The following is a 24,524-nucleotide window of genomic DNA, read 5'->3' as shown; positions in this document are numbered from 1 at the left end:
ATGAAATACATTTTCGAATGCTGTGAACTCTATTTTTGTGAAAATGAGTCATGAGTTAAACAAAGTGATGAAAATGACGATTTGTAAATTCTTGCATATAAAAGATTGTGAAAAATGAATTGCATCATATGATATTATATACCACTATGTGCGGGACAATGATCATGAGCTTACTATTATTATAAGAGTTAGCCTTATAGTCAAATAAATGGGATAAATGCAAAATCAGTTTTTGTGGTTGGCCTAAATTACAAATCATTCCCTAATTCTGTTAAGTGTCATGTCAGCGCCAATAACATGATGACACGTATCACTCATGATAAAAAAAATATAAATATATAAAACTAAAAAATTAATATTTTTTAGAAAAAAAAAAAAGAGAAAGCAAAAGGGTGACTGCTCTGTTTTTGTGCTAAGAACTGCATAGATTGCCTGCTCAATGGTACCTGTGTCACAAACTAGATTCATCATTCAAAAGCTATTTTGGTCATAGTAGTAGTGATGTGGCAGTCTCTATGCCCTAGGATACTTTTTTCTTACGTGAAATCCCAACCCATAAACCTCGAAACCTTAATCAAATGGAGAAGATTATGTTGGGTCATGGATCAGCTATTTTAGGCCTGGCAGGATGACCTGCCGGCCCATCGTCAAAGCTCGGTCGTTTTACTGTTCGTCAAACTTATGCTTGGTAAACTTAGGCTCATCTGAACTTATATCCTCAAACACTCGTTCTCAGGCTTGGTTAGCCGAGCCTGGAAGGATTAACTGAGGGTTACCATCAGAATATTAATTATATTTGTATAATAATTTATTTATCATTCTTCAAATATATTACTTGACACGTGGACTTTCGGTAAAAGTCTATAGTGTTAGGTCCACAGGTACAGACTAATGCCTATAAAAGGGGGGTCCCCTCTTTGATTTTGGTAACTTTTTTTTTCCCTCTCCTGAGTTGAATATCTCTGTTTATCTCTATCTTCGAAGTTATATTTTCTCTTAAACACTGTGACTAACTTAGGCATCAGAGCTATCCCTCGCCGGACAACGCCGGCAGCTTTGATTCCTTTTCTTTGCCATTTCTTAGTCAGATAAATCCCAGTGGACATCAAGATATTTACGAGATCTACTCCACGTCATCATTCGGAAAACTGCTTAAACAGTTTGGCGCCATCTGTGGGGATTTGATTTTTTATCGGTTCTTACTAATCTTATGGTGAACACACCCCCGCATCCTGATACACCTCCACACCCCATCCCTGTTACACCTCCGCGCCCTATTCCAAATGTTCTACCTGATGTTCCTGGAACGTCACAAAACCCAAATACTCAGACAGCCTTGTTAGAAAGCTTTATGAAGAGAATAGTCGAATCAATGGAAGCCATGAAGAAACAAAATGAAGAGATCGTCTCTAAGTTAACTCCTAGAAGGGATCTGACGCACGGTGAAAGACAAGAAGAAGTATTCCGGGCACCACCATCACCAACCTGACAACAATCAGTCCGGCATGACACCGGAAGCTCAATACATGGGAGTCATACTACTATCCAAACCGGGAAAGACTCCCACCGAAAAAGATCTTGTAATAAGGTGCATCTTGGTGGCAAATCTCACCAAGGCGAAACTAGTCATGTAAAATCTCATCACAGTCGTTCTCACCAAAGTTGCTCTCATCGTGTAAACCCTGAAGGGGTTGCGGTGAATAAGAAAAAAATATGAGAAGATGGCTTTCTTAATTGAAAATGGTGAGGATCAGTCCGCAGCCAAAGATCTTATGCAATATACTAACTTACCTTTCACTGATCGGGTAATGAGGTTTCCTCTTCCCCTCAAGTTTAAGATGCCTCGAGTCGACAAGTACGATGGAAGCAAAGATCCTTATGATCATATGGAAAGTTTCCGAGCTCACATCATTCTTCACGATACTCCAGACGAAATAGCTTGCCGAGCTTTTCCGTTAACTCTGGAAGGTGTTGCTAAAGAATGGTTTGGGGGACTGAGTCCTAAATCTGTTGATAGTTTTGACTATCTCGGACAACAATTCCTAGGTCAGTTCCTTGCGATTCGAAAGAGGAAAAAGAATCCAGCTTATTTACTATCCATCATACAAGGGAAAACCGAGTCCTTGAAAGATTATATATTACGGTTTAATTGGGAGAAGTTGACGGTGGAAACCTCGGATGAGCAAATTGTTCTTTCAGCCTTGATGCACGGCATAAAGGCTGATGGGCCGTTGATGGCAGAATTAGCTTGGCAATCAACTTTGGGAACTCTTCGGCAATTCACTAACAAAGCTGAGGAATTCATTAACCAAGAAGAAACTACCTCAGCTTTGATGAAATCTAAACCTGAAGAAAGTAGGCCTATTCCAGATTCGGCTACGGTAACACCAAAAACTTTTGTGGAGAAGAAGAAAAAGAAGAAAAGAGACCATCAGAAGGTGAGAACCCCAGAGAAGAAGATTGAATTGCCACCCAGGCAGAATCAGCAGCAACAGTATGTAGAATGGACACCTCTAAATACCACTGTCTACAAGGTGTTCACGGAGGTCAAGAAGGATCCGAGCTTCAGATGGCCTGGAAAGATGAAAGCTCTTCCCCAAAATCGCACCACTCAGAAGTTTTACGAGTATCATAATGACCACGGGCACTATACCGAGGATTGTATAAGTCTCCGGTTCAAAATTGAAAAATTTCTCAGAAATGGGAAGTTATTGAAGTTTGTAGTCGAAGAGAAGGGTCGAGAGAAGAATCCTCCGGTTGGGCAGAGCCATTGGTTAGGATCAAGCTCGAGGCCGAACAATGATGGCCTGCGCAATCAGAGACAAAGGCGTGATGAGCCGAGGGTTCCTCAGATCAGTCAACAAAACCCTCAGAATCAAACCATAGTTGGGGAGATCCAAACAATCTCTGGAGGATTGGCTGGCGGAGGGGAATCCAGTTTGGCAAGGAAAGCTTACGTTAAGCAAGTGAGAATGGAAGAAGTCTTTTCGCTTGAAAAGCACTCCAAAATACAGAAACGGGAACCGAGTGTTCTGTCATTCTCGGAGGCTCTTGCCCTTTCCTTTAGAGGGCCCTCCAGCCCCAACAGTCGGTCTTCTAGACACCTCTGTAACTGGTACTCTCGGTGGAGCAGCTTCTACTAGCCTTTCGGGTGCAGAAGTCCACACATAGAGCCTCAGGTTCTCATCAGTCATGAGGACATCATAATCCATCTCCAGAGGATGAAGCTCAGCATAATCCAATACGTCTCTCACACGCTGCGCTTCACTGGGGGTCAAGCTCGGTTCTTGTTGACCTAAAAACATATGTGAAGATTAGCTTTCCTGCAAAGAAAGAAAAAAAGAAGGGGCAGCAACAACAAACAATAATAAAGCAAAATCAAGTTCAGTTTATACCTCGGTTTGATGGGGCAATGGTTTCTCGAGGGACACTCGGATCCCTGATTACTTCTAAAGGTACAAACTCCCAATCACCTCGAACGAAGAAAAATTGGTCTTTCCACCCCTTGTTGCTGGTATAGGTGCGCCTGAAGGTGAGGAGCTTTAGTTTTTTCCGAGTTTGGAAAGTGTATAAAAACTCAATTTTGGGACATTTGGTTAGTCGGTAAATCTTCAGAAACTCCACTGCTGTAAGGGGGTGGTCTACCCCGAGAATCTTCGGCCAAACGATCATGCAAGCGAAGAAAACTCTCCAGCTGTTCGGCAGCAGTTAGTGGGGAGCCATCCGGATATAACTTAACAATTCCCGGACTATCCTTGAGAAAGGCAGCCTCAGACCTATCCGGAACATATCCAGATAAACACAAACTTCGTTACTGTCAGCATCAACCATAGCTCCGACATTGTCGTCATCAAAGCGTATTTGAATCGAATCAGGAAGATGGCAAATTTCGCGAACCTCTTCCTCATCCTCCCCCGTCAATTTGGATTCCCATGTAATTGGGTGTAAAGCACCTAGCGCACTGGGGACATCCTCGACTCTGCGACTCATTAGGGATTGGTATTCGGGAGTTAGTTGGCAAGGGATTGAAACAAGACCTTGCTGAATTAGAAGGTGGGTAACACTCAGACAAAGATGACTGACCGATGGTTCAATTAGGGGAAGGAGAAAATCCAGGTAATGAAGTATTGGGCAGTTGGGGTGAACAAATGGCTCGGCTGAAGGAACAGACTCGACTGAGGTTCTGAAGTACACAACTCTTAAAAAGAAATACTTGGCAGAAAGGTTTGAGTGAAAAAGGGCCAACTTAGAAAGAAAAAGGGAGATCTGCAAAAGCTCAGAAGATGCAACAATGGTTTCTAATGAAAACAGTGGAAAACAAACAAAGGGGAAGATGAGTTTTTAAAGGGTTTTTGAAAGGGAAAGCTGGAGCGGCGCAATTAAGACCCTAGGGACTAGGGTTCAGCAAGAGGCGCCTTTTTCTTTCTTACTCTCCATGCAGGGGTTGACACGTGGCCGCCTCAAATTTTAACCGCAGGAAGTCCAACGCGTGGCTCTCAAAAGGCGGAGGTAAATCGTTTAAATGCTCCAACCATTATTTTTTGAAAATTCAAAATTCAAAAATTTTTAAAATTTAAGAGTCAATTTGTTTTATTTTATCAAAAGCAAAACCGAGCTTATAAATAACTGATCCATTCTCTGAAAATATGAAATTTCCATAGTCTGTCAGACTAGGAAATTGGAGGGTAACTGTTGGGTCATGGATCAACTATTTTGGGCCTGGCAGGATGACCTTCAGGCCCATCGTCAAAGCTCAGTCGTTTTACTGTTCATCAAACTTATGCTCGGTAAACTTAGGCTCATCTGAACTTATATCCTCAAATACTTGGTTCTCAGGCTCGGTTAGCCGAGCCTGGAAGGATTAACCGAGGGTTACCATCGAAATATTAATTATATTTGTATAATACTTTATTTATCATTCTTCAAATATATTACTTGACACGTGGACTCTCGGTAAAAGTCCATAGTGTCAAGTCCACAGGTACAGACTAATGCCTATAAAAGGGGGGTCCCCTCTTTTATTTTGGTAACTTTTTTTTTTTCCCTCTCCTGAGCTGAATATCTTTGATTATCTCTATCTTCGAAGTTATATTTTCTCTTAAACACTGTGACTAACTTAGGCATCGGAGCTATCCCCCGCCGGACAACGCCGGCAGCTTTGATTCCTTTTCTTTGCCATTTCTCAGTCAGATAAATCCCAGTGGACGTCAAGATATTTACGAGATCTATTCCACGTCATCATTCGAAAAACTGCTTAAACAGATTCTAAGTCCAATTACCGTTGAAGAAGTTTTCGCGCCTGTAGCTGTTTAGTTTGAAAAGAGAATTTGGTAGTAAAGGTAGACATAAAGGGCAAGGCGCAGAAGAATCCACTAAAAGAAATTGCTGAAATTGTAAATTGTATGGGCTCGTTTTGCTTTTTTATTTTTTAAAAATAATTTTTAGTTTTTTATTTTATTTATATTTTTATTTATTTACATTTTTTTATTAAGAGTGATACGGGTTGTCATGTTATTAGCACTGACATGATACTTAATAGAAACTCTCATATGTTTTAACAAAATTTGACCCCAATGACTAAACTATTTTTTTGGCATATTTTAGGGACCTTTAAATTTATTTTAATATAATATAGAGTTATTTATAATTTAGGCAAACCACAGGGAATAATTTTGCATTTATTCCCAAATAAATTTACTTTTCATGTTTGGATTTTGATTGAATAGTTATTTTGTGACAAGAGCATCATGTACGAATGAGGTCACTATTATGGCTTTGCTAGTAGTGTGGGCCACCCGATGTCGGATTTTGTGGGGCTATTAGTAGAAGACGGTATGCGGCGATTTTGTACTATGGATCCCTTGGGACAACGCCAACTCTACCAAGAAAGGTTAATGGCTTGGATATGCCATATGAAGTTGAACTATAATATGATTCTCTTACTATAACATATATTATATCTATATTGCATTCATGATGATATTGTTAAATGATGAATTATAACCTTATATTGCTACTTGTGATTTATAACCATATGAGTTCACCACATAATAATTTATATGCTATATGTATTTACACTTACTAAGTCATGAACTTACACTTAATATTCTTTTCCACTTATAAAATATGTGTTGTTTCATGGATAGTTTAGTTGTTTCATGGATAGTTTAGTTGATGATGAACTTACACTTAATATTCTTTTCCACTTATAATATTCTTTTTGAGAGATATAGTCAACATCATTTTTTAAGAGTCAAATTCCGTGTGGCTTAAGGATATGGGACCATATAGAGGAGAGTTATGACTTAATGATTATTTAGTTATGTTTTATAATGATTATGACTTATTTGCATAATGTTTAAGGTAAAATGAGCATGATAAATGGATGTAAAAAGTAATATTATTTAGATAATTTTCAGAAACAAATTGATTGAAATAATTAAAACCTTTACTACTATCAAAGATGTCGTCTTAGCTCAGTTGATAGAGCACGTCAGGGCCGGCTCGATATGTTGTGAGGCCTAAGGCAACAATTTAAGATGGGGCCTTTTTAATATATATATATTTTAAATTTTTTATAGGGTTAAATACTAAAAATCCCCTAAAGTTTGGACATTTTATTTTTTCCCCCTTAGGTTTTGATTTGTATCACAGGAGGTACCTGTGGTTTTGATAAAGGTTAAATTGGTCATTTTATCCATTGACCGTTAGTTGACTTAACAGAAGTCCACGTCACTGACACGTGGACCAATTAAAATTCGACACCTGATATAAGTGGCCACGTCATTAGTGATGACGTGGCCACATAATTAAAATTTTTATTTAAAAAAAATAAAAAATAAAAAAGATGTGGCCACCTAATTAAAATTTTTATTTTTATTTTTATTTTTTTTAAAAAAAAATTTCAAATAAAAAAAAGAAAAAAAAGAAAAAAAAAATTGGGGGTGGCCTGGCATCTAGCCGGATGGGGGTGGCCGAGCCACCAAGGGGGTGGCTCGGTGGGTACTGGGGGTGGGTGGCTCGGCCACCCCTAAACCACCATTGGGGGTGGTTTCGGCCACCCCCTTGGTGGCTCAGCCACCCCCATCCGCCTAGATGGGGGTGGCCTCAAAGGGGGTGGCTTGAATGGCCAAGGGCCACCCCCAATTTTTTATTTTTTATTTTTTTTGAAAGTTTTTTTTTTAAAAAAAAATAAAAAATTTAATTAGGTGGCCATGTCATCACTGATGATGTGACTACTTATGCTAGGTGTCGATTTTTAATTGGTTTACGTGTCAGTGACGTAGACTTCTGTTAAGTCAACTAAAGGTCAATGAATGGAATGATCAATTTGGTCTTTATCAAAATTACAGGTAACTCCTGTGATACAAATCAAAACCTAAGGAAAAAAAAAATAAAGTGCTCAAACCCTATTGGGATTTTTAGTATTTAACTATTTTTTATATCATATTTCTATATTTTTGTTTTCGTCTTTGAAATTCAACAATATATTGTGTGTAATAAATTTGTTTATAAATTAATTTAAACACGTGGTCGTGGGTTCGATTCCCACAGACGGCGTGGCTTGTTTTTTTGGTTCTTCCATTTTTGCGGTTAATAGAAAACGCTCAACAGGGGAGAAGATGATTCAGTGTTCTGCTGCAGTACAATCTCCCCGTGTTTCCCACCATCCAATCCTCCGGTTCGTGCCTCCAATATCACCATCGAACAACGTCTCTGCAACATCTTCTTCCTCTTCATCTTCTTCAGTAACAAGTAGAAGAGCAGCTCTATCTCTCTCTCTTTTCTCCGCTACTTTCTCAACACTGATTGCTTCTTCTTCTTCCAAGTCCGCCATATCCGAGTTCCGCGAGCTCCCAAATTCAGGTGGCGTAAAGGTATTGGATGTTCGCTTTGGTTCCGGAGAAATCCCTCTGGATGGCGACCAGGTGAGCACGCTCTCTCTTTCTCTCACATCATGTACGCAATAACATTTTTTTCATACCAATTATTTCTTTAAATTACTCATTTTTGGAGATTTCTTAATGTATATATTGCTTTTTATTTATAAATTCTTTAGCGTGGTTTCATTTTTGATAATATCTTTACCTATTGATTAGAAATCTCTTATCAGTCTTGATGTCTAGGATTCAATCTTTCTGATTTTAAGGCAAGTGAAGTGATAGAGAATAGAGAATCTCTTTGAAAATTCACTGCCGGAGTGATGATAAATTTGTGAATTATACATGTTTCTGACCATTATAACAACTAAATCTTGAATTCAGTGGCCTTATTGGCTGCATTAGCCATTTGTGTTCTTATTATGTGCAATGGTTAGATAGTAATAAGAAGTGAGGGTGCTGTGAGTTTGATATAAATGATTGGATGAAAGAAATTGGCGGCTGTTGATTGTCGCAAGTCATAATTGGTTTATATTGGTGCCAAAGAGGGAATAAGAACTTTAGTTGCTGGAGCTTGTGATGTCATTGCAGAAGAATCAAGAGGAGGAAAGTTATGAAATTGACAAGGGGAAGGAGGTAAGAACTTGAAGAGAAGCTGAAATGGAGGTGTTGAGGTGCACTGATTCAGGGTAGGAAATAAATTTATAAATTTTCTTTTAGGGTTGTACAAAACTTCAGCTGCTGACTATAGCCGATGTCAGTTAGCAAATTAAACTTAACAAAGTGGGAAGAGCGGTGGCAGGGAGGAGAAACTATTTTGGTTCTTATCACTCTGGTTTGCTTGTTTAAGATTGAAGTAACTATTTGCAGGAGGCAAAGGTTTTTGGTTCTTTCATTGTTGGTTGGACTTTGCGTTTGTTGGTAAATTGCTCAAGACTGTGTCTGTTCACTTTTATCTTTTTATACTGTAGAAAGGTCCTTAGCAGTTGCTATGCTCTGAAGAAGGAATAGTGGTTAAGATTCATTTTCTGTAATTAGTTTTAATGCTGATGGTTGGTTTTTCATTTCTAATTTCCCTAGAGGCTTGTGAATTAGAGTTGCAGAAAACAAAACCATTTTGCAGTAGAATACTTGATAACGTGATACAGAAGTTTCTTACTTGGCAATATGAAACCAAAAGGAATGTGCCAATGGCTATGTTTGGTAATAGCATGTTACTGTAGCGATGACCTGTAGTTGGAAGTGATAGGTGTGAGAAAAAGTAAGAATATTTGGTATAGAAAAGTGATTTTTTTTTTTTTTGTTTTATAGTTATTTTTTTATTTGAATAGTACTAAAAAGTGATTGACGTGATATAAAAAGTAAGAATGTTGAGAGTTTAATTATATGATGAATAGTAAATGGCTTTGGTTTGCCCATTGCCAAACACAACCAATGGTCTTTGGACCAAATGGCCTCTCCTTTCCATAAGGGGTGAAGGGTGATGTAACATGTTCAAATTTGTACACATGATTGTTTCGTCCTTACCACTGCAAATTTAAAAACTGCTTGGTTTGCAGAAAACATACTTTATCTATCTTCATAGATTCCATATCATTAAAAGAATTAGGGATATGACCTCAAAAGTCCCTGAGTGTTGTCATTGTGACAAATAAGGGCCTAAGTTTTTTACTTTTGACAATTAAGGATATGAGTTTTGACCAAGTGACAAATACGTCATTCCGTTATATTTTCCGTCCAATCCTTAATTTTTCCATGTAAGCACAATAAAAAATTGCCATGTGTATTAAGAGACATATTATCATGTCTCATGTGCTTCTTATGCCTAAAAAACCAGAAGAGAAAGACACAAAAATCAAAGAAAAAAAAATTGAGCAGGGGGGTGGTGGACCACCTCTATCACCCCTCTGCAGGGTGGACCTTCACCCTTTTAGAGGGTGGAGCCACCTCCATTGCCCCCTTGGAGGGGTGGAGAACCACCTCTACAGAGGGGCGATGGTGGCTCGACCCTGCCCCTTTGTGGAGTGGTCTCCAACTCTTCCCTTTTAGGAGTTCCTGTGGAGGTGGGTAGTTGTGGGGTAGTTCCACCCCACCCGCCTCTTTGCGGGCGGAGATCCATCCCTGCCCTTCTGTGAGGGTGGGGATTTTGGGGATTTACCCGCAGAGGCTGTAATAATAAAGTTTTACATACAATGGAAGTCCTAGTGTTTACTTATTTATTTTGTTGTAGTCTAATTCTATATTTTTATGTTATTATCTAGTTGTAGTAGTATTAGTAGTATTACTTGGTTGTCTAGTTGTATTGCATTAGTAGTCCGAGAATAGTATAAATAGGGGATAAGTGTAACAAACATATCAATGAAGAATTATTAAAAAATTGTGGTTTCTTTCCAACCCTAATTTGATTTATTTGTGTTCTGTCCTACCTAAAGGAGAACTATTGTGGTCTCTCCTACCTAAGGGACCTATTGTGGTCTCCTACCCAAAATGAGCTAATATTATCTATTTATGTTATTAGTTGTGGGGTTCCAATATATTTATGTTGTTAATTGTAGGGTTCCATCAGGTGGTGGTTCTCCACCCTTACAAATGCACGGGGATGATTCATCCCCACAGAGGTGGGCAGTGGGGGTGGCTTTGAAGATGAAGAAGAAGAAGAAGATTAGTATAGGGGTGGAAAACCATCCCACTGGATTGGCTTTGTATAGGATGTGCACTTCACTGCCATCCATTTTTGAGGCTAGTTGACTTGGCAAGCGAGTTGTCATGCACTCAACGGATTTCAACTTCCATGACCACACGGAATTGGGTCCAATTCACATTGTAGGTAGTGTGGAACACCAAACAGTTCACATTCCCAAATTTGGTATCTTTCACCAATATTATTACTTATTATGGGAGAGAAGACATTATTTTGCTTCTATTTTATAGCGTAGATGTCTGATTGAAGGCTGTACCTAATCTTGTACACATTTTGAAATGAACATAATAGACAGAGAGTCATAGCAAAATTTGTTTTACCCTTTTTCTCTGAGGAACGAGATCTAGCAAACACAAGTTTTTTTCTGGATCTGAGATGTATATTATTGTTTCAAAGTTGATCAGCGCTGCAAATGGTGGAAGATAGATGGTGGGCCATGTGGTCTTGTCATTGATTTTTCCTGCCCCAACCCCACAAAATACACGTGGACCATAAGAGAAGAGCACACAAATATTAATAAACCAAATAGCTACCTTCACTCTGCGACTATTTACTTTATATTATGTTTAGTTACAAAGTCTTGATTTGTTGTATGCCCATACAAGTGGTAATTAAATGGACTACATTGTAACAAACTTGGCCTTTTTATGTGGTTGTGGGTCTGTGGCTCTATACCACCTTTGGTTTAGTCTGGTGCATTATGTTAGCAAGTGAGTAAATATGTTCTTCAAGTAGTTGGTTACAACCCTTGATGGAGTGTGCTGACTCAAGAAGATTGCTGCTTATGGCTAGAACAGATTGGATGCTGACTGCCATATATTTTTTTTCTACCTGCAACAATGAAAATCCTGCATTTTACTGCATTTTTGAGCTAGTATTACATGAAACAGTTAAAAATGGTAGTGTTTATATTTTATGCCTTTCATAGAATATGTAGGGGAATTTAACAGATAGAGATCTGATAATCTCTGGTGTTTATCAGCATCGATTATCCATCAATTTTTGAGTTCAAATGTGAAGGTTGCAGTTCATTACTATGGAAGGTTGGCAGCGAAGCAAGGATGGCGCTTTGATTCAACATATGATCACAAAGATGAAAATGGTGAACCAATTCCTTTTGTGTTCGTACTTGGCTCTGGGAAAGTAAGTCCTGATATCAGTACTGAAACTGGTTATCATATATAAACTTTAATGTCATAATTGCAAGATACGAGCCTTGTAATGCTCATGGTGTATGTCTTTAACCTGTAAAATGCCTAGCGAGTCTTTTGTTGTTTTGGATAAGTTGCCCAGCGACTCAGAGGCAGTGGTGGTATATATTATGAAATCTCTTTCTGTGTAGCAATCTAGAAAAAGTGGTTGTGTTGCTGCTGCACTAAAATTGGTTTTTTTTTTTTTTTTGACTTACCAATTGTCTATATATATTTTGATTGCCAGGAAGGCAAAAAAAATGTGATATGACTCCAAATTATAAGGATTCCTTTCTTTTTCTATTACTGATTGGTTGAACCGAGCATTAAGTTGAAAGTATTAAATTGAAGCTAAAAAAAGAGAAGGAAAAGTTCTTACTCCTTTGATTGTTGTTTTCTCTTTTTTCCATCTCCACTACGCCCCCTTAAAATATACATATTTTTGTAAAAACAGCTCCTTCTGCCTGAAGCCTCACCACCACTTACCCTACTCATTGTTTGTCAGTATGCCTCATTTAGAAGTAGGTAGGGCCATTTGAATCTAATGGTTAAGAGTTGGGTTCAGTTTTTTTTTTTCCTTAACTTCTTTTCATAATCTCTAATATCCAAGAGAATTTTACATTTTATTTATAGAGTTTCATGTATTTATGATTTTTTTTTTTTCAATTTGGAAAGTTATATATTCGTTGGAAATCTTTTGGGATTAACTATTAATTATTGATGCAGTCATTTTTGTGGCCTGACAGCCTTTATAAGTTGGGAATTAGGTACTTTTGGACGAATTCCAATTTTTTTTTTTAATTAGTTTTTGCAGGTCTACATAATTTTCACAACTTCTCAAAAAGTGTCGTCTGCCGTGTTGTAATCATACTTGTCTGGTGCTCTTTGAATGCTTAAATGATTTTTCTGCCAGTTAATAAATCATTGGTCTTCTCTATAAACTAGCTGATGTTTTGGATTATCTCTGCATAACTAATACCCTTGAAATGATCCAGCAGCATGTCTTGTTCTTTTCAGCCTGTCCAATATTTGTGATTGAAAAAGAGCTAGGTCACTTTGCCTTAATTTGAAAGAAATTCGACCAGTTTCTCTATATGTATATGACACTATTATAGAGTTTAAATGCATTAGGGATTGGTATCGTTTTGTGGCATTAGTGAAAATGACTGGAAGACCATGCCATGCTTTCATAAATTCTATTTCTTGTTTTCCTAGGGCTAGATTCCTGCACTGTGTGTGTGTGATTTCGATTTTTTTAGCCATTCTAAAGTGATATAGGTTCATAATTTTTGAACTGTACTTGCCTCTCATATGCTTTTAAAGACTATTTTATTGGAATTACTGAGCTCATTGATATATCAAATTTATATGCAGGTGATTTTGGGGATAGAAGCAGCCGTGAGATCAATGAAAGTAGGTGGTATTCAAAGAGTCATCATCCCGCCATCCCAAGGATATCAGAGCACGTCCCAAGAACCCCTACCACCTAATGTATTTACTCCTCGTCCCACCTCCCTCTGTTGTTGGTTTGATTTATGCTAATCTATGCTTTGAATGAATGCTTTTTCTTGTGTATTTACTTGTTGCTGATTTGCATATTATAATATTCATTGTTATCTAAATTTTCGCCACCAAACGATTAAGCATCTTTTTTTTCTTTACAAAAAAGTGAATAATATTATGGAATCTCTTTTCAAAAAGCTAGATTTAGGGCATAAACGTATCAATAGGTGGTGGGAGAGTAACAAAGTAGCAAAAACATGCCATGATTGATCATAATTGGACTAGATGGTGAAAGGATATCTGTCTGGCACCAATTGATATATGATGTCCTGATATTGGTCTGTAGAAACAAACCTGCACTAGTGAGAGGGAGAGAGAGGCTCTGCTGCGATGAGGATTGTTCTGTTTATTATAACATTTTTTTAGCTCAAATTCACTAATTATACTTAGAAAATATTACCCGGTTACTGTGGTTAGGTAACTTTTTAGCATTCAGATTTATTATATACACATAACAGTATGCTGGGGATGGCCTTTATATTCTTTTTTCCTTTCCAGTTTTTTGACAGGCAGAGGCTATTTACTACCATTTTCAATCCAACTCGTCTTGCCAATGGAGAAGGCTCAACATTAGGGACACTCATATTTGATGTTGAGTTGCTCAGTGTGAGGCATCAATGAAGTAGCTGTAGAATACTATGATTCTGAAAACTGCTTGTGCATTGCACACTGTGAGTGACATCCAATATTTTTTGTTCATGATCAGAAACCAGGTTTATAGCACCCTTCAGATTTATCGTTTATTTATGGTTTTAACTCATCAACAAAAACCAAAAAAAGAAAAAAAGAAAAAAGAAAAGAAATAGCCAAAATTACCAAGGCCACAAATTCTGCATATTTAGCATTAATTCTGATTTTTTTTTTTTTTTTCCTTCATTTTTGTCTTTTAACAGTAGGAAATACTTTAGGTTGTTATTCATATTTAGGAGAAAGAAAGATACAGAATCTGTCAGAAAGACAAGAATATTGATTTAGAGTTTTTGAGAGTGCAATACCTGTCAACTTGCAGGTTATATGTTTGCAATCTTAAATTTTATTAAATTGATGGATGTGTTGATATCATCTCCTTTCCAAAAAAAAAAAAAAGCTGACATGAATTCGTATATTTTTTATGTTGTCTATTTATGATAAATTTTGATCTAATTAAAATGAGTATCTAATATTTTTATTTTTATTTTATTTTATCTAGTAATAATAGTTATATTATTTTGATTATAATCATGAGAAATGTTTGTCATCCCATCATATTCATGGTCGGTATTTGATATGCTTGGTTTCCATTAATTTTAGTTCTTTTAGTGGCCAGAAAATTTTGTTGTTCTTGATGGTATGTGAAGTTTCTACCAACTCCCGAAATATTAATACCCTCTTCTTTCTATTTATGGAGGGAAATTTAACTCAGACCACTGTACAGTTTTTTTATTTATTTTTTATTTTATTAACTAAGTCTACAATACGGTTGATCACTGAAGCCTGCGAGTAAATCATCATAATACTGTTCGCAAACTTGTTTATTTGTTATGTTATTATTCCAAGACATTTTAGCAAGTTAACAAATGCCAGAAGAACAAATGGGCTTCCCAGCAAACGGAATTCGACCATTGTCCCATCATGGAAAATAAAGCCAACTTGACAACCTGGATATAATTGGAGTAATGCTCTGATGTAACTTTTAAGACGAAGTGAGCATGTAGCATTCCTCATAAAATTGGCTTTGTTCACGCATGTAAGAAAAGGCAAACAAGCAACAGCTATGTTTTAAAGGAAGAGCATTCTTTTGACATAATAATATCTTATGGGGTTCATTCACACGCAAAAGTAACTGGAAGTTGCTAATTTTGGACTACATACATAGTCGTGAGAAAGATATATATATGATATGATATTTCTCTTGATATAATAACTCCAAGTTTTTAATACACAAGATGACAGGCCTCTTCAGAATCTGCTCATTTCCCGCAGTTGAACCCATGGCAAACAGAGAGGACTATGATGAGGATCAACGCTATCAGAATTCCCAAAACAATCAGCTTCACCTTCATGTTTTGCAGCCACATCTTCCTCCGGATTTTCGTCCCTGCGCTCCGGAAGTCCTGTGCCTGTAAGCAAATCAATTGGGAAAAGTCCAAGGAATTAAAATCTTGAAACAGATTTCATCACCATTAACATTGTTAAATGAGAAGATCATACGATTTTTACGTTATTATAATGCCAAAATTATGGGATTTACAATATAAAATGATTGCAGCACATAATCGATGCACACCTCTTCTGAAACAACTGCACAATTTACATTAAGCAACTAATCTATCCTGTTTGAAATTAAAACATGGGAGCTTAGTGTGAAGTTTCTGTATTTTCTCCCCAATGTCCACCACCATATACAACCTACATTTTCGACCATCTATCTGACATTCCAGATTTTGCAAACCAATCAGCCTCCATAAACCACATCTTTGAATTGAGATGCAATAACTCTGGATAGAAACTAATTCATGAATGTTATAGCAGTAAAAGTATTCGGAGCAAAATCATAATCAAACACCGAAAAGATTTATTTACTTCGACTCCACTTTACATATGCAGAAAATAAAGGACGGAAATTTCTCATTCAAACTTCTCTCGAGTATAAATCTCAGAGACAAATGCATAGTACAAGAGAGAGCACCACTGACCTGTTGATGAAGGTTCTCAGTCTTATCCACCAGAAGCTCTATCTTTTCACCTCTATCTAAGACCTACATCAAAAGCCAATAAATGGAAGGGTTCAAGGATTAACCCACTGAATGTCCTGAACATTAAATATGAGGGCATCTTGAGATGCATAGTTCAGCAAGTTAATTGAATGCAAAACACAATAGATGCTATATAGTAAAGTGATATTTACACTTCCCATGAAGAATAGATCAGTCAATTTTGCTGTGTGGCATAAAAAATAAAGTAGGCAGCTTAGCATTAAAATATCATCATTATTATCAAAGTAAACGCATTATCATCTATTCGAAAAAATATGAACTAGATTTCACATCAAAACAACAAAACAATATGCTTAAAACCAACGAGCTTTAGCTCAAATGATACTTCCTTTATAGCAAGGTGGGGGGTGAGGTCGTTGGTTCAAGGGTCACTGGGTGCCCGTGTAACTTACCAATAAAAAAAAATGGCTTACATTGGCAAATGCTAAACGTCCCACCTCCCCCCAAAGAAAGAAAAAAAGAAAAAAGAATTCTGCCAAACTTCTTTCTCTCTCTCTCTCTCTACACACACAGGCACAAAAACTTCCACTCGCTCCTCTCATTGTCACCCTTCCTCTTTTTCAGCCCACTTGTGCTCCTCTCTTGCTTACTATGCGTGAATTCCAAGCACCATCAGTTGGTATTGAAGCCCTCCGCTTGGGACTTCTGCACCTCCATTCTAATAACCATCTTATTTTAAATTCAAGTTCATAGACCGCTCAATTCATTAACAGTCCAGTGGGTTTACCGGTTGCACTGGCAAGTCAACAGCCTTGCACAGGGTAACAGTTTTGGACGGTATGACTGACCTGTTTTAAGACCACTTCCCGGTTTTCAAAGTCAGACCAACCAGTCTGATCTGGTTAATAAAATGAAAAAGTCCAAAACTGAACCAATTTTTCAGTTTAGATTATTTCAATGAGCTTCATATTGCACAAGTACTAGGCATATAAAACAAGTTGGTTTAAATGAACTAACTACACATACAACAAGCAGTCTACAAGAAATCTAAAAAACCCTCTCTGCTTTTCTCTCTCGAGTAAAAGCTTCTCTGGAGAACTCATTTCTCCTTCCCAACTCAAATCCATGATTTCTGGAGAACTCATTTCTCCTTCCCAACTACGTTAACCTCCTTTCTCCTTCCATGGAAAACCCTTTAGAAGGAATCGAACAGATCACCCACCAAGCCGAAAATCTCAACTGGCTTGACAATCCACCACTCCTCTTGCCCACAAACCTTTCAGAAAACTCCCCTTCTCTACACATGCTTGCAGGAAAAATTATATCTCATAATCCCATAGCCAAATCAAAAGTGAAAGGAAACCTCCACTCTGCTTGGAACTTCCTTTCCTCCTTGCACTTCGAAGCCATCGGTAAAAATGTTTTTCTCTTCACTTTCAAGAATGCTTCAGAACTACAAAAGGTCATTGATCTTTCTCCTTGGAATATAAATGGCCACTTGCTTAATTTAAAGAAATGGGAAGCAAGCATGACCTACAAAGAACTTGACTTTACTTATGGTGTTTTTTGGGTTCAAATCCATGATTTACCACTAGAGTTGATGAATCTGAGAAATGCTAAAGCCATTGGGACCAAGCTTGGTCAGCTCATTGAGGTGGAAATGAATACTGTATTGGCCTTAAACCGCAAGCAATTCCTGAGGGTACAAGTCAATATTAATCTGCAGAATCCCTTGATTCCTGGGTTCTACCACCATCGACCAGGTAAATCTTCGATTTGGATTCATTTCAAGTATGAAAGACTCTCTGACTTCTGTTTTGCTTGTGGAAGACTTGGTCATGCCAAACTCTATTGCCCTGAAAATCCCTCTCCAACAACAGTACCTCCATATGGCCCTCATCTCCGTGCCAACCCCCCACCAGCCATTAGTGTGGAAACCATCATATTTACCAACAAACCAACCCCCTCTCAGCAACCTATTATACATGGAAACACTCTCTCCATTCCCAACCCTCCAAAAAGCCAAAACTCAAATCCCCTTCCTCACATCGGTGACTCTGATTCATCCTCTTCCCTGGTTCTCACACATATTGAGTCAACTCAACCTCTCTCACACGCTAACTCGGTAACCCAGTCTATAAACTCACCAACCTCGATCACTAAACCACTGACCTTTGCCCATTCCAAGGAAAACCCATCACACTTCACGTCAGCTCCTTACATATCAACACCGCCTTCATTAAATTTCCCCACTATTCCCCATGCAGCTTTACCCTACCAAATATTTGGCAAACACTTCGCCACTCCCCAACCTCTCAACACAGCCTTAGCCGAAAAAGCCCCCACACTTGGAAACCAAATTACCTCTTCTACCACTCAGTTATACCATTCCCAAATTATTCACATTGAAGAAATTACTGAGGACCCACCAGACCCCACCCCTACTCCCACGAACCGAAGTTTACCAGTTTCAACCAAAATAAAACACCAACCTTCCTCTCCTAGCATTCAAGTCAGCTCCAGAAATTTCACCAATCCATACCCCAAAAGGATCCACTCAACACCCAAACGCTTCCGTCCTTACTCACTCTTTTCCTCCTCTCATGGAAATAACCGGAAGCAAATCCGTCTCTCTCCCGTGGAGGCTCCTACAATTCCTAACTGTCCTAATAGAGCCCTTTTGGTTCACCCTTTCCCTATGGAACAAGATACTTCTCTGGCTGAGGTGGCGAGCCTTATCACGCCCCCAATCAACAAATGATTTTACTGGCCTGGAATTGCCGGGGTTTTGCTCGCCCCGCGGCAATCCGATCTCTGCGAGCACTGATCAGAAGGAACAATCCTGATCTGATCTTTTTGTCAGAAACAAAAATCTCAATTCAGTCAGTCCAGCAAAATCTCAATGGTTTCGGCTTTGCTTTTTTGTTGCACTTCCCTGCTAATGGCTCTAGCGGAGGCATGGTTATAGCTTGGAAGCAAGGAGTTGAAATTGAACCTATTCGTCTGGATAGATATCATATTTCATGTTTGGTGTACTCAGACCCTGGTTTTTGTCCGTGGCTTTTGACTTGTACACACGGTCCTCACTCATGGGTCAACCGGGCTGCATACTGGGAGAATCTGTCTTCTACTGGTAATGCTTTTGGAGGCTCTTGGCTACTTTTTGGAGATTTCAACTCCATTTTGAACCCTGGTGAAAAAAGAGGGGGAAGAGATTTTGGTACAACCTCCCATAATGAATTTGTCTCTTTTGTGAATCAAAATGGTTTGGTTGACCTTGGCTTCAATGGAAACTCTTACACTTGGAATAATCGTCGTCATGGGAGAGCAAACATCAAAGAAAGATTGGATAGGGGTTTGGCAAACCAATCTTGGGTACACATCTTTCCGAATGCTATCATCAAACACCTTCTAGCAACTGCTTCGGATCACAATCCAATCCTGCTCCAAACTGGTGGTAATTACTTCCATATCCCCAAGCCTTTCCGTTTTGAAGCTTTTTGGATCAGAGACTCTTCCAGTTATGACGTGGTTGCTAATGCCTGGCATTCATTTGTTGATGGTTCCCCTGCTTTCACCCTTTGCCAAAAATGGAAGAATACTAAGAGAGCTCTTACCGATTGGAATCGAAATCACTTTGGGAAGATTCAATCAAGAATCACCTCCATTCTCTCGGACTTGGATAAAATTCAGCAAGCTCCTCCCACTGATCAGAACTTGAAAAAGGAAAATGATCTTCAAGACAATCTTCAAGAACAACTTGCTAGAGAGGAGATCCTATGGAAACAAAAATCCAGGGAGAAATGGTTGAATTGTCGTGACCTCAACACAGTTTTTTCATGCTTCCACTGTAAACCGTAGGAGGTATAACTCTGTTTCTTTTCTCAAAACTGTTGATGGTACTGTTCTTAATGATAGAGAAAATATTGGCAGTTACTTTGTGGATTTCTTTACTTCCAATTTTACTTCTACTAATCCTATGATTGATGATGATCTTGATGATTTGGTTTCCCCTGTTATATCTGATTTAGACAATCTTATGCTTTGCAAAATTCCTGAAGAGAGAAATTTACCAAGCCATTTCCCAATTAGGTCCAAATAAAGCTCCGGGCCCGGACGGAATGACTGGTTTGTTTTACAAATCTTATTGGCCTGTAGTTAAGGTTAGTGTGGTTACTTTTGTTCAATCTTTCTTTAGAGGAGGTTTCCTTCTAAAAGAGATTAATCACACTAACATTGCTCTTATTCCTAAGATTGACAATCCTTTTAGAGTGAACCAGTTTCGTCCCATTAGCCTCATAAATTTTAACTATAAGATCATATCCAAAATTTTGGCCAACCGCTTCAAAACCCTTCTTCACAAGTTTGTCTCTCCTTACCAATCGGCTTTCATTCAAGGCCGCTTCATTCAAGACAACAATGTGATGGCACATGAGATTTTTCACTCTCTTAAGAATAAGAAAGGCAATGGAGGTTTAATGGCCTTAAAACTTGATATGGAAAAGGCCTTCGACTTTATGGAATGGCCTTTTCTTATCAAGATTTTGAAATTACTGGGGTTCAACTCCATTTGGATACATTGGATCCATCAATGTTTATCCACTGCTTCTTTTTCTATTTTGTTGGATGGGTCCCCATTTGGAAAATTCTCTCCTACCCGTGGACTAAGGCAAGGCGATCCTCTATCACCTTTCCTTTTTATCATGGGTTCGGAAATTCTCTCTAGGCTCATCCTTAGAGAAGAAAACCGGGGTCTCATTCATGGTATCAAGATCTCTAGACTCAGCCCTCCTATTTCACACCTTCTCTTTGCTGACGACCTCATGATTTTCACAAGAGCAAAAATTTCAGAAGCTGAATCTTTCAAAAATTGTCTCAATTCCTACTCCTCTTGGTCAGGGCAAAAGGTTAACTTTGAAAAATCTGCCATCTTCTTTAGCAAAAATTGTAGCCTTCCCATTCAAGCTTCCATTTGCTCAATCCTCAATCTCAATCACAGGACCACTAAATCAAGATACCTTGGCATTCCACTTTTTCTTCATCGTAATAAGAGCATAGCTTTTGAAGATCTTAAATCCAAGATCTCTTCCCGCATTTCTGGTTGGAAATCTAAGTTGCTCTCTCAAGCGGGAAGAACAACTTTGATCAAAACTGTGGCTAATGCAATTCCCACATACACTATGTCCTTATTTCTTTTTTCCAAATCCTTTTGCCTTGAACTTGATTCTATGCTGAGGAAATTTTGGTGGGGCTTTCCACTTGATAAGAAAAAGAATCTCACTCTCTTGTCTTGGAAGAGCATTTGCACCCCCAAATCTTTGGGGGGTCTTGGTATTAGATCCATGGGGTTCCATAACAGAGCCCTTTTCTCCAAGTTGGGATGGCAAATCCACTCCAATCAAGATCTTTTGTGGGTTCGGGCTCTAAAAGCTAAATATTTGGGCAATTACAATTTTTTGGATGCTCCTATTAAGAATGGGTCCTCTTGGCTTTGGAAAGGTATTCTCAAGAATAGGCTTATTATTGAGAAAGGGGCATGCTGGGCAGTTTCTAGAGGCTTGGATCTCAACATTTGGTCTTCCCCATGGATCCCTTCCTTACCTGGCTTTAAACCTACCCCAAATCCTTCTTTTTCCCCTCTCCCTAACCTTAATGTTTCTGACCTTATAGATAGGAATAACAATTCTTGGAATTCCTCTCTAATCCATGAACTTTTTGAACCATTATCAGCCTCCCAAATTCTCAACATCCATCTTCCTATTTCCATTAGAAATGACAAGTTAATTTGGGCCCCTTCCCCCACAGCTAAGTTCTCTGTCAAATCAGCCCATGAATTGCTTATTCATTCACAAAATTCCAGAATTCCTCCCCTAGACAATGATGATTGGAACCTTCTTTGGAGCCTAAAACTTCAACATAGACACAAACACTTTCTTTGGAAACTGTGCTGGAATGCCCTTTATGTTAGAGAAAACATTGGGAGTTTTGTCTCTCATTCAGATCCGGAGGTGTGGGATTGCCCTCTTTGCCATGGTAATGTGGAATCTCAGCACCATCTTTTCTTGGATTGTCCCTTTGCCAAGATTATTTGGAGAAACCAAAAATGGCCCTTGGATACTACTGCCTTCAGCAATATTTCTATTCCCTCTTGGATTAGAATTTTGCTTAGGCCACACTCTATGCTTGGCATCCCCTTTGAGGAAGTTTTTGAATTCCAATTGACTGCAGTGATTGTTCTAGACCAGATTTGGTTTGCCCGTAACCAATTGATTCACAAAAATATCACTCCAGTTATCTCCAACACTTTGAAGTCCATCTCAAATGTCATCCGGACACATCTCCAAGCTTGGAAAGCATCTTCATTTGGTCAATCCATTTGGCATCCTCCTCCTACAGGTTCTATGAAAATTAACTTTGATGTTGCTACTAATGCTTATTTTTCAGTAACTGCGGCTGTCCTAAGCAACTCTTCGGGTGACATCATCTCAGCATTTACTAAAAAATTGATTTCCACTGACGTGAACAAGGGAGAATCCATGGCAGCTCTTACCGGGATTGATCTTGCTATCTTACAAGGCTGCAACAATTTGTTGATTGAGGGTGATTCTTTGGTTTCTATCTTAGCCATTAACAATCAGAATCTCTCACCGAATGGACCATTGCTCCAATCATTGCCGACATTCAGTTGAAACTTCAGCATTTTCAAGTTTGGAATGCTACAAAAGTTTCTAGAAGTGCAAACTTTCGTGCGCACCACCTCGCCAAGTGGGCTGCTACCAACCTTGTGTTTGGTAGCATTCCCAATTCCTCTTCCATCTTATCTTCCATTAGAATTAATAGTGGGAAGGATCCCCCTTTGTAACCCTTCCCTTTTGTTTGTATTTGCTCAAAAAAAAAAAAAAAAAAAAAACAAGCAGTCTACAAGAAGTCAATCGTGTCTAAACATCAGACATTTTGTCCAACTGCTTTAGAATTTAAAACATAATAATGAGAACGACGAACATATTCAATGCGATTTCAATGAATGTATACATAAATATATGATAAATTATGTTGGCAACCAAGAGACCTAAAACCACCTTTCCCATTTGCCATAAATAGATCATTATGGGGGGAAGTATTATAGCCACTATGTAGCATGTATCTCGCTTTTCATCAGTTCTTTACAAATATATGTAAGAAATCAGGTCAACAAAAATGAAGAAAGCATAATATATAAAACCAAGGCTGGAATCCAGCAGGATAGGTGATAGAGAAAGGCGAGAGAGGAAGGACATCAGAACAGGGAGGCAGGGAGGTGTAGGTGTGGCTGTGTGGGTCTTGGTGTGGGAGAGAGAGAGAAAGAATTTAAGTATTCTTTTGGTAGTACAATTCACTTTAAAAGAAATAGGACATTTTTACCGATATGCAGAGGATAGGCAAAAGTTACATATAAATAGCATTTCTCTAGTGATACTAGACATGCTCAAATGAAAAACCAATCCCTTTTAATGAAAAGCAAAAAGACGGGCATTATTTTTACACACAAATACACACATTCCAAACAGCCCCCCGCCCCAGCCCCCCCCCCCCCCCCCCCCCCCAACAAATATATATATATATATATATATAGACCTTTCTTGCTAACCAATAGAGAAGATTTGTATAGATTCCATAGAGTAAACTTTTGTACTTTTATACTATAATTTTGTACTAATGTCTACTAATATCTAGTATAAAAGTGATTGTACAAAACACAAAACTACAACCGTATAAAAGCACACTGTTCTGCATATAAAAGTCAACTTATAAATAACTCTAGAAAAAGTATTTAACCCAAATTACTTTTCCTCTTCTTCTACTTTTAAGCAAAAAAAAAAAAAGAAGAGCTTTTCTTTAGTGACTACCATGAGAACCCACCGCTTTTTCCTTCATCTTTATCTCTCTCTCAAACACATACAAACACACCCCCATGCACACATACCATGACACACACATACCTATACTCTCTTGACTCTATTCCTCCATCTCTAGCGTGCTCCATAACTAACTGGATTCATTGTCAATATCATTCGATCAAGCTTCTCACCTCACTTCAACATACACAAACATCCCAAACTGTTGGATTCCAGTCTCTTTGCACCTAGACATAGTTCACCAGCTATAAAACCCCTCTCTTCCACAATAAATGCCCCTTCTACACTCAAAACCATGTGTCAAACATTCACTTACTCGTCCACACCACTATATGCACATGATCTCCAATGTATGCATGTCTCTGGTCGCCAAATACTTGGTGGATCTACTAAACACAAATAAGCACAGTAAATAGATGAATTAAATGCGTTAATATTCAAAAAATAGAAAGGAGGGGGGGGGGGGGGGGGGGGGGGGTTGCAGTGTTGTGTCAGAGATGGGTAACTTGTGAGTTTGGATTTGTGGATGAAAGAAAGGAGACAGTGTTTAGGTGGTCATGTTGGGCACATTCATGGTCCTAATTCAAAAAAGACAAAAA

General features: G+C 38.4%; 2 protein-coding genes across 2 annotated transcripts in view; one reads left to right on the top strand and one right to left on the bottom strand.

Annotated features, from left to right (window-relative positions):
* The first annotated feature begins 7,562 nt into the window (after positions 1-7,562).
* On the top strand, positions 7,563-14,064 carry LOC132173111 (FKBP-like peptidyl-prolyl cis-trans isomerase family protein). The gene is made up of 4 exons (XM_059584690.2): positions 7,563-7,928; positions 11,602-11,724; positions 13,146-13,262; positions 13,833-14,064. The coding sequence occupies exons 1-4, from the start codon at positions 7,623-7,625 to the stop codon at positions 13,953-13,955; spliced, it is 669 nt and encodes a 222-aa protein (XP_059440673.2). The 5' UTR covers positions 7,563-7,622; the 3' UTR covers positions 13,956-14,064.
* A 1,022-nt stretch (positions 14,065-15,086) lies between these two features.
* The window catches only part of LOC132171126 (vesicle-associated membrane protein 721), a gene marked incomplete in the record, with an annotated part of 12,514 nt that continues 3,076 nt past the window's right edge, over positions 15,087-24,524 (bottom strand). The window contains 2 exon segments of the mRNA XM_088518096.1: positions 15,087-15,433; positions 16,010-16,072. Of these exon segments, the coding sequence (XP_088374222.1) occupies positions 15,284-15,433; positions 16,010-16,072 (213 nt within the window).

This window comes from Corylus avellana, chromosome 1, assembly GCF_965113065.1.
Source record: "Corylus avellana chromosome 1, dhCorAvel1.hap1.2, whole genome shotgun sequence".
Classification (NCBI taxonomy): domain Eukaryota; kingdom Viridiplantae; phylum Streptophyta; class Magnoliopsida; order Fagales; family Betulaceae; genus Corylus; species Corylus avellana.
The sequence above is the reverse complement of the archived record's forward strand: the minus strand, read 5'-3'. Positions and strand labels throughout refer to the sequence as shown.

Bases quoted from the DNA above. Each gene is read 5' to 3' on its own strand.
- LOC132173111 (XM_059584690.2), top strand. From the start codon at position 7,623: ATGATTCAGTGTTCTGCTGCAGTACAATCTCCCCGTGTTTCCCACCAT. The intron at 7,929-11,601 runs GTGAGCACGCTC...TCAAATGTGAAG, and splicing joins TCCCTCTGGATGGCGACCAG to GTTGCAGTTCATTACTATGG. The intron at 11,725-13,145 runs GTAAGTCCTGAT...ATTTATATGCAG, and splicing joins TCGTACTTGGCTCTGGGAAA to GTGATTTTGGGGATAGAAGC.